Here is a 10830-nt window from a genome sequence, read left to right as displayed (position 1 = left end):
TGACACCAAACCCTAGACATTACAGGAAAACGGCCAGTCAGTATCCTTAGTGAATGAAGAACTTTCAGCAAAATATCAGTCAAATATGGAAAAAGGATGATTGCAATGGCTAAGTAGGGTTTATCATGGAGCAGAAATGTAACTCGCATATGAATAAAGGAACTAAAACCGTGTCATCAGGGCTGGGATTGTGGCTCAGTGGTACAGCGCTCGCCCAGCACACGTGAGGCACTGAGTTCAAGTCTCAGCACCACATAAAATAAATAAATAAACTAAAGGTATTGTGTCCATCTATAACTAAAAACATTTAAAAAAATCATATCATCATCTTAGCTATACAAAAAGCATTTGACAAAATTCGATTTTCATTCATGATAAAAACTTTCAGAAATGAAAAACAGAAGGGAGCTTCCTTAACCTGACAGATGGTATCTATGAAAACCTGCAGCTAACATCATACATAATACTAAAGAACTGAATGCCTCTCCAAGATAAGGAATACTTCTAGGATGTTTGCTTACACCATTTCTATTTGAAATCATATTGGAGGTCCTAGCCAGTGCAATAGGCGAGGAAAAGAAATAAAAGAAACATGTTTCAGAAAGGAAGAAATAAAATGTCTCTATTTGCAGATGACAGGATTATCCACATAGAAAACTTTAGGAACTCAGCTGGGCACTGTAGCACATGCCTGAATCCCAGTGACTCAGGAGGCTGAGGACCAAATCCGAGGTCAGCCTCAGAATCTTAGTGATACCTTCATCAACTTAGCAAGACCCTGTTTAAAAATAAAAAATAAAAAATGGCTGTAGCTGTAGCTTGGGGGTAAATGCCTCTGGGTTCAATCCCCGTTTTGTTTTTTTTTTTTTTTTTTTAAAGCCATTATACCTAATAAATGAGTTTATCAAGGTTTTAGGACAAAAGTTTAATATTCAAAAATCAATTAATTTCTATATACCAGTAATGAAAGATTGAAAATCAAAATAATTTAGACTATCCCTTATAAGAACACCAAAACCCATGAAATATTTAGTTATAAATCTAAAATATGTACAGGATCTATATATAAAACATTGGTTTTATATATAGCCATGTGACATTTATATATAGCCATGTTTTATATATGGCCATGTGACATTCTTTGGGCAAGAAATCAAGACCAAAATAAATACAGAGTTACATACTATTAATGGATCAAAGATTCAATATTGTTAAGATGCCAGTTTTCCAAAAATTGATCTATAGACTCAACATGATCTCCGGCAGACTCCTAAAGGACTTTTTAGAATTAGCAACAAGCTAATTCTAAAATTTATACATTCAGGCCAGGGCACTTCAATAGTTTAGAAATTGTGGGCGGGGGTTGTAAACAAAGGTGAAAGATTTAAACTACCTGATTTTAAGATTTGCTATAAAACTACAGTAATCAAGATGGTAATGATTTGTTAATAGAACAGTAGAGTTCAGAGACAGACTTCTGCCTGTGTGGTTAATTGGTCTTTTGTGTTTTTTTTTTTTTTTTTTTTTTTTTTTTTAAGAAAGGAACTTTTTTTGAGAGAGAGAGAGAGAGAGAGAGAATTTTAATATTTATTTTTTAGTTTTCAGCGGACACAACATCTTTGTTTGTATGCGGTGCTGAGGATTGAACCCGGGCCGCACGCATGCCAGGCGAGCGTGCTACTGCTTGAGCCACATCCCCAGCCCTGTGGTTTTGGTTTGATTTTATAAAGATGTAAAGGCAATTTGATGGAGAAAAGATACTCCCTTTTACTTGAGGATTCAAACAACTGGCTATGTTCATGAAAACCAAATGAATACTGACCGATACCTCAACATTATGCAAGGGACTCAAAATGGACCTTAGACATAAATGTAAAACCTAAAATTATAAAACTTCCGGTAGAGAACACAAGAAGAAATCTTGGTGACCTTGGACTGAGCCATTCTTTTTATTAGGTAAAACACTGGAAGTAAACACATAGAAACATATTGATAAATTGGGCTTTTCATCCTAACACTACTAGTATTAGCCAATTAAATGTGAGCAAAAGTGGCATATGTCATTTTTAGGTAAAAGCTTTAAGAGTCATCCTGGGCTTCATTCCTCTCTCTGCATTCTATTGGCGTCAGGCTTGGCCATGTGACATTCTTTGACGAATGAACTGTGTACAAAAGTTCACTGCAGGCAGAGGCTAGAAAGGTGCTTTCGGCCTCGCCATTCTTTCCTCCCTCTGCCGTGCCAAAGCATCACATTCTAGGCAGAGACTGCTCTACCAGACTTGGTTGAAGGGTGAAGATGACATGTGGCAATGGCACATGCTACCAGCTATGCTCACAGAGCATGAGTGAAAAATAACTTGCATGGTGAGCCACTGTGATTTTAAGATTGGTAACTGTAACCTAACCTAGACTCTCATTTTCCATGCAATTTGGTTTAGTGTGGTTTTTAGTTGGTAATATTTAAGGATGAAGCATTTCAAAGTCACCAGTAACATATCTCCAAAGCTCAGAGAGGGTCAGTCTCATATGCAAAGTTAGTCACAACCAAGGCATATGAAGATTTTGTTTTGTTTTGTTCTGAGACTCTTTCCCTAATCATCTTCATGCATTCACTTCACAAATATTGAGAGTGGACCAAATGCCAGGCCTTGTACTAGGTGTTGGGGACAGCAATAGACAGGCAAACATGGTCCTTGTCTCAGAAAAAGTTTTATTCTAGTGGAAAGACAATCAATAATCAAATAATTATACAATGACATTGACAATTAACTGTGATAAATGCTACAGTGATGAAGTCCAGGATGTTAGAACAGACAGCAGTGGTCTGGCCAGGGCTGGGTCATCTTCCTCTTTTGGGCCCCAGAGATAAGTGACCTGTCCAAAGTTACCCAACCAGGAAAAAGAGGGGGAACCAGAACCCTATATTTCTACTTAGGCATTCCGTGATCTTTGAACCAAACCTTGGAGTGTATTTTATATTTAAGGCAAGAACCCTGTTTACCCTATCTTTACTGTTTACCCTATATTCCAACTGGAAGAGCCAGTTGGAATATGAATGAATTGCTATTCTCAACTCAGAGACATAAAAAGCAATTCAAAGCAGAAATATCACTGATATTGGGGCAGTAGAACCATCTTTGATTTTATATAAATCTAGCAAAGTTAAAACACTCAACATATACAGGCTGGGCAACCAATTGATGTGTTGGCACATTCCTGCCCCATAATGGCCCCTCAGCAAGGAAAAACAGCAACAGCACTGCCAGTTACGCACTTTCCAACATCAGGGGCAGTTCTGTCTAAAAGTGATCATCTTCAATCTTGTAATTTGGTCACATTCTTTTACTTTGCCACAAGCTAAGGAATTAATCCAATTTGGCATTATTCAATTCAAAAGAATTTCCTATGCATCTACTAGGTGCCAAACTCTAAGGATACAGGTAAAAATGAGTGTCTCCTCTACAGTCTAAGTAACAAAGTCAGCTACAAATAAAAAACAAACTGTGTGCTCAACTATTGGCCAGTTATTCCTCATACTTCTATCAAAGAGCTCCCAGCATGCTAACACTGTGGTGGGGGAAGGGAGTCATCAAATGAAGTCATACTGAACCTTCTTTATTTCCTTTTCTTGGTGTTCACCTTTGGTTCTCCAGGAAATTCAACTTCTTGACATGATTGGGTGCAGGAAATATTAGATCCGACAGCAATCAAATGTGGGCAGCCCAGGTTGGATCTACCACTAATAAGATGTGTCTAGAAGCCATTAAACCTTGTTACTTTTCCGGAGACTTTGCTCATTTGAAATGCTTCATATATGTAGGAAGATCTGTCCCAAAGGCTTAAGAGTATTCCTGCACTAAGATTACGTTCCTTGCCTCGACAAATCTGAAACTAATCACAACCATCACAAAATTTTAAAAATTCTATGAGCATTCCAAAAGTCCTTTTGCACTATGTGCCAAACTCTAAGAATACCGGTAAAAACTACGTTTTGAGATCAGCTGCCATGGAAGCAATGAGGGTCCTTGGTATTTCCTGTTCTCCTACAGTCCCAAAGTTTGTGAAAAACAGGTGATGTTCCGCATGCGCAAACTGATTGGGAAAACTGGGGCCCGGGACTCCCTGTAAACGTGGAATTCTGACATTTTGCGGTGCTGTCCCTGGCGCTCCATGCCTCACTCTGGGCCTCACAATACCATATTCCGGCCAATGGCCATTTCAGGGAGGGGCTCCCAAGGTCAGGCTGTTAGTGGAGCCTGGCTGCTTGAAATGCTGTCTTGGGAATGCCACTTCTCTCCTCGCTGAGGTTCCACACAGGCCAACAGCCAGGTACCTGGGGCCATGTCCGCGCCTCGAGGGCGGATCACCACATATTCGACGGCCCTGAACAGAACCCCGCACCAGGAGGGTACAGCCACCTCCAGGTCCTCCCGACCGACACCAGGGCCCGCCCCTCGCACCGCGGCCCCGCCCCCGCTTCCGGTCGGGAGGTCACGTGCTCTGACCACGCCCCGCAGACGCGGCTCCTGTTGCGGCGAGCGTCCCATCCTCCCTTCCGCCGGAAGTGGGGCGACTTTCCCTTTCCGGCTACGGGTCCCGGAGCAGAGCGGGAGGCCGGACCCGGGAGCCGAGCGGCGGCGGCGGTAATGGCGGAGCTGGTGCAGGGACAGAGCGCTCCGGTGGGCATGAAGGCCGAGGGCTTCGTGGACGCCCTGCACCGGGTCCGGCAGGTACGGGAGCAGCCGGCCGGCGGGAGCACGAGAGACCGAGGCGGGGCCGGGGCGGGCGAAGAGGGTCGGGCCTGGGGGCTGGAGACAGCCTGAGTCGACGCTTCAGCCGGGCCCGGCCGTTCAGCCGGGCGCCTACAGCCGGGAGTAGCCGGGGCACGAGGCGCCACCGCGAAGCCCAGGCTCAGCCTGTCGGGCGGGTCTCCCAGGTGTCTGAAGCCGCTGGAAAAGCGTTTGCCCAGAGCGCCCATGGCGTCCCAGCGCCCGGGTTGTACCCCCGGAGCAGCCGGTGATGGGTTCTGGGGTTCGGGAGCGGGTGGACAGGAGGCTCCTAGTGAGGATCCAGCTGCAAGTATAAGGGTGTCTTCTCAACACCCAGTAAAGATCTTGTTAAAACTTGGAATCCTTCGTCTTTGGCTTTCTGTGTTTCGAAGGTGGAGTGGAGGGAACTCGAGGATATTTTATTTTTAAAGGTGTTCTTAGAAGAGAGGAGGTGTTAAGTGGGTGGTCCCCAAGAGGCAGAAGTGGCAGTAGTTTTCCTCTCCTGAAGAGAATGACAGGGACCCATTCTGGAAGAGAAACTTTACCTTCTGACAGTGTGCATTTGTCCGAGATAAAATAGGTTATTAAGAGGTTGCAAGCTTCCCTGGAGAAGAATATGGAACCTGCCAAAAATATGGTTTGGCTTTTGGCAGTGCTTAGAATGAATGTGCCATTCTTTTGTGGCTAAAACGTATTAAGTTGGTCCTAACAAACTTTCCTTGCTGTATGTCTCATGTTCGTCATCTCTTCCTATATAAATTGTAAGAACACTGATGCTTTAAAAGTTGGGCTGAAATTAATGACTGCTTGATTCCTAACAGAAAGCCACAGGACTCACTTGTGTTAGAAGAAGGCCTCCACTCCAGAGCTTGAAGATGTGGTCTTTCGGTCTCTTTCCAGTATTCCAGGGGAGGCATCCTTTCTGTCTCCCACATACTGACTTTTCATGTTAATATTGATTCTCCTGTAGACATTATATTGGATCCCAGAACTTTCCAACCCTGTGGTTTCACCTAAAAATTTGACTGAGGAATTGTTACTTACTGCCCAGGTACCAACTATTACTGTAGTATCTCCATCTTAGACTTCAGTCACCTTCTGTCTACAGTGGATGAACATACCATCCAGCCCCCCTACAACACTGCTTGCTACTTTCCTCTGCAGTACAGGGTCCTCGGCCTTGTTTCTCACTGGCTACTAATATGTAATGCCTATCACTCTGTGCTGATATATGACAGTCACCTTGTTGGCCTTCTGTGTCCTGGAAGAATTGTAGCCACTACCTTAAAGAGCTCAGATCCTCAGTTTGCAGAAGGCCTGTAATTGAACATAAAATGATTTTGAAACAATGCGAAGACTTTCTACTTCTCTTGAGGCAGTGGTTGAACTCATACTCTCGGACAACCTGCTCAAGAGGGAGACTCTCAGGTGTTAAATGCTGACTTAATGTGGATTGTTGAAGCAGTGCTGTTTACTACTAGCAGTGACACTTCATTGGAATTGTTCTCAGCTTTGAGATGCACCATTGACTGGAGCCATAATAGCCCAATGGAGCCAGGGCTGTTAAGTGTGTTCCTTCTGAATGTTATCAGCTGGAGGTCCATACTATCTTCAAGGATTTGATGGCCTTTAAAAAAACTAAAGAAAAAAAAAAACAGGTTTGTGGGTAATTTTAGGTTTATTTTACAGTTTGTATTGGGCAAGAATGGAATGTTAGAAATCTGTAATATTGTGTGATAACAGTAAAGCTTACCTCAAAGGACCTCATACTATTTGGGCATCTGGGTGGTCATGGTTTTCCTTCTCCATAGTATATATAAGCATGTTGCAGAAACTTGATCCCCTTGCCCCCCAGCAAGTGGAAATAGAGACAGTATATTTCTTTTTTTTTTTTCTTCTTTTTTTTTCTTCTTTTTTTTTTTCTTAAGAAAGAGGGAGAAAGAGGGAGAGAGAGAGAGAATTTTTAATATTTATTTTTTAGTATTTGGCGGACACAACATCTTTGTTTGTATGTGGTGCTGAGGATCGAACCCGGGCCGCATGCATGCCAGGCGAGCGCGCTACCGCTTGAGCCACATCCCCAGCCCCCAGTATATTTCTTTATGTGAGTGACTATAGACCTCCCGCCTCTCATGTCCTTGTAAATACCAGTGACTGTAGGACCTTCATACTTTTGTTAAGAAAGTTGTAAGCTGTCTTGTGCTCGGTTTTTCTAGCCAATTGTAGTAGAGTCTGAGTTCACCCTGCTGGGATTTGAATCTTTGCTTTCTTTTCAATCTGATATATGGAGTCTAGCACCTAATCCACTGAGCTTCTCTTCTGGCATCTTGAAGCCTTGTATATCCTTTGGACTCTTTCCAACAAAGTGAACCAATGGTTACTGTTAGTTTACTCAAGCAAGGTATTCTGAGATCAAAAGGGAGTCTCTGAAGATGTTCCATGAAATTGTTTTCTCAGCGGGAGGTCCAGTGAGTTACTAATGTTTGGCACAAATGGGTAATTAACTTATATCTGTTCTGAAGGGTAGTAGACATGTGATCTGACTCAGTCCTATTGATGAAGATCTAAAAGTGTTGGATATTTAAAAAAATAGCTAGTATCTAAACTAGCTCATAATTCATTGGATGGTTAGCAGAATTAAAGTGTGTCTTTAACTAGTTTGGAGAGGCCAGGATCTTAATAAAGGTTGGATGTGAGTTCAAAGCCAGAGTGAGTCATCTTCCACAGCCAAACTCTGCACCTCTGTCCTGACTGGCTGAGTTACAAGGGGACCTCACTAAGATTTGGGATCAGTAGTTGCAAATCTGTTTTATCCTATTCAGTTTTTCTGAAGATATTTTTTAAATGTCTGCAGAAGATCCACTGGTAGTTTAGAAGCACCCATCATAAAGTAGGAGCAATCACATATTGACATGGTCTGTGTGCTATACTGTTAGGAGTTCCAAGTAGCCTTCCAGCTGCTGGACTAGTTATCTGCCAGGTGTCACTTGAAGAGCTGCTTTTGCTAGTGCTCTTTAGTAGTCAGACTCCTTTTTTGAGTTTGACCAAGTCAATGCTTCTGCATTGCATAACTTGAGGATTCTATTCATATACAATGTAGCATAAATGGTACATAAATGGAGTCCGGCATCCTGATGGTCCTGCACCCTAGTAAGTATGACCAAGCATTATAAAATCAGTAGAAAGTAACCTTTCAGAGGATTTTTAGGCCTGGAACCTAATCTTTACTGGCTTATTTTTAGGGAAATGTTGATTGGTGTGCAGCATCAAGTTTCATAATTCTCTGGAAGATGCCTCCTTATACATCCATTTTCCACTTTGAAACTGAGCAGTAAATAATTTGAGATGTGTGTTGTATATCTACACCTGGGCTGATTTGGGACGTCATGCTTTTAAGATGCTGGCTGGGGGGGGGGGGGGGGCTACTGGTGATTGAATTCAGGGGTAGACTATACTGAGCTACATCCCTAGCCCTTTTTATTTTTAATTTTGAGACATGGTCTCACTGAGTTGCTGAGATTGACTTCAAACTTGGGATCCTCCTGAGCCTCCCAAGTCACTGGGAATACTCTGAGGGAGACTGTACATCAGCTATTAAAGGAAAAAGTTACATTCATTGGCTATTACATAAGCCTTAAGAGATTATGCCTTTGCTCAGTTAATATGTTTTTGACTTGGAAAAGTCTAGTGTGTTGAATGCTCACAAGATTCAAGTTGCACTCCATGGAGACTGTCTCATACATGTCCAGTGGTTGAATTTTGTAGGAGACTGATGCCTCTATGCTCATTTTATGTTTCTCAAACATTCGAAGGAAATCAGTTTCTGTAGGAAATCTATGGGCTGCTCCTGTAGATTTGCTCTGATGGCACTCAGTATATTTGTCGGCAAAGAATGAGTCCTTGTTAAAGGGTTTTGGTGATGTCACTGACCCTATTAGGTCACCACATGTTAATGGAAGTATTGCTATTTGGTATTGAAAAGTGGATAGTAAATGAACTGCTTTCCATTGTAAGCCTCTAAGGCTTCATTCGTCTTCAACTAAGATTTCTTTATCTTTAATTTAAAATCTGGTATCGTGCATATTGTCAAACTTTGCTTTCTTCTGAAGTCCCAGTAATCTTGTAGATACCTAGACCGCAGTTCTCAAAATAGTCCCATGGACTACAGTGGACTTATAAGCATGCTTACTTTGACCCACACAGTACCCACACTTAGAAACTAGAGTGATTTTGCATTAAAATTGAAATTTCTAATTTATTTAGAAAACATCGGACTACTTTGCTCTCCTGTCCTGCATGGCATTCATCAGCAAGAGCTGAGTAGCTGCTGCCCCTTCACATGAGTGTCCACTCTGGGTTACCTTTATTCCTAGCACCATGCTGCTGTTTTAAACTACCCATTGGGATTCTGGATTGACAGCTTTTTCCCTGATCCTTTTCTAAATTGTAAGCCCCAAATCCCTGGGGTGAGAGTGGGGGACACCAGTGGGTGCTGGGAATTGAACCCAGCCAGGCCTTGCTTATGCTAGGCAGGCACTCTACCATGAAGCCACATCCTCAGCCCTTTTTTATTTTATTTGAGACAGAGTTGTTGGCCTTGAAGTTGCAGTCCTCCTGTTTCACCTGAGTTGCTGGGATTACAAATATGCCCCACGACACCCAACTCATCTTAGATTTAAAAAAAAAAAATTTTTTTTTAAGAAATTTTTTAAAAATTTCTAATGGAAAGAACTCTATATGGAGAGTTAGGAGGTCTGAGTCTCCTTCAAGTATATCCAGGACCATGGACGAGGTAAATGGCCATATAGCCTTTTGAACATTAGGCTTTTAATATACCTTCCATGGAAAAGAGCACTTAGGCAAATAATTTTAGAGCATGCAGGGTCAAATAAAGGTGAGTTGGCTTTACTGCAGGACTTCTTTGTGCATTTAATAACTTATGTGCATTATCTCCTACAAGGGTATAAGGTGTATGCTATTAAAAAAAAATCCTGAGACCGGGGTTGTGGCTCAGCAGTAGAGTGCTTGCTTAGCACATGTGAAGTACTGGGATCAATCCTCAGCATCACATTAAAAAAGCAAAATGAAATTTTAAAAAATTCCTGAAGTTATGTCCCTTCATGTCTTCTTTTCATGGAACCAATCACATTTGTGGATCAAACTTTAGGAAATGTTGAGCTAGACAATCTTGGCAGTCCCTTTAAACCCATGATCATTCAAAGCTTCTGCTTACCTGGAGCTGAAGTTTTGACTATATTGTGGTTCTCTTTTTTATGTTATATTGAATGTCTGTGCAAACTCCTTTCTACCCTACTTTTGTGTGCAGTCCTTTTATTCTGTTGATTTACCTTAGAATCATCCCATCTGAAAATGTTTTGCAGTTGGAGTCTTATTATAAACATTGGGAAAGAATAGCCATTACTACTTTTGGAGTATGAACTGTACTTTTATTCTAATGCCAGATGGTAACAAATCATTTGCAAGACTGAGTAACATTAGGGCAAGTTGTGGTGTGGTTCAGATCACTTACCATTATGTGAGGAACTGCTGAGTTCATGGCTTCTGCTGGGTGCTGGGCCAGTGTGAAGATAAATCAGACAGATTTTTAGCTGGTTTCACTGTATTGTGGAGTTAGATCCATTCTCACAACACCAGGTGAAATAATCTAGGCAAGGCTATAATTCTCATTTCATATTTGAGAATAATGAACCAAAATGATGCAACATTGCTGTATGGGAAGTAGTTCTTGAACCCATTTCTTCTGTATTTTAAGAAGGCATGGTTTCTTTGCTGAATTAATTGAGTAGTTTTTTATCCCAGAGAGGTGACTACAGCAGAATTTTGTGCGTTGGGGTGAGGGAGTACTGGACATTGAACCCAGGACCTTGTGCATGCTAAGCAAGTGCTCTACTGAGCTACATCCTCTCCCACTGCCCATCTTTTTTAGATTTTTAGATGGGGGATCTCTCTAAGTTGCATATGCTGGCCTTGAATTTGCAATTTTGCCCCAGCCTTTTAAGTAGCTGGGATTACAGGTGTGTGTGACCATGCCTGGCTATAG

General features: G+C 42.0%; 1 protein-coding gene across 2 annotated transcripts in view; it reads left to right on the top strand.

Annotated features, from left to right (window-relative positions):
• The first annotated feature begins 4579 nt into the window (after window positions 1-4579).
• The window catches only part of Fubp3 (far upstream element binding protein 3), a 50022-nt gene continuing 43771 nt past the window's right edge, over window positions 4580-10830 (top strand). For both annotated transcript variants that reach the window (XM_076845244.2, XM_076845243.2), the window contains exon 1: window positions 4580-4730. In XM_076845244.2, the coding sequence (XP_076701359.1) occupies window positions 4647-4730 (84 nt within the window). In that variant the 5' untranslated portion in view covers window positions 4580-4646. The remainder of the gene's footprint in view (window positions 4731-10830) is intronic.

Source organism: Callospermophilus lateralis, chromosome 2 (genome assembly GCF_048772815.1).
Source record: "Callospermophilus lateralis isolate mCalLat2 chromosome 2, mCalLat2.hap1, whole genome shotgun sequence".
In the NCBI taxonomy this organism is placed as follows: Eukaryota; Metazoa; Chordata; class Mammalia; order Rodentia; family Sciuridae; genus Callospermophilus; species Callospermophilus lateralis.
This window is presented reverse-complemented; position numbering and strand designations above follow the sequence as displayed.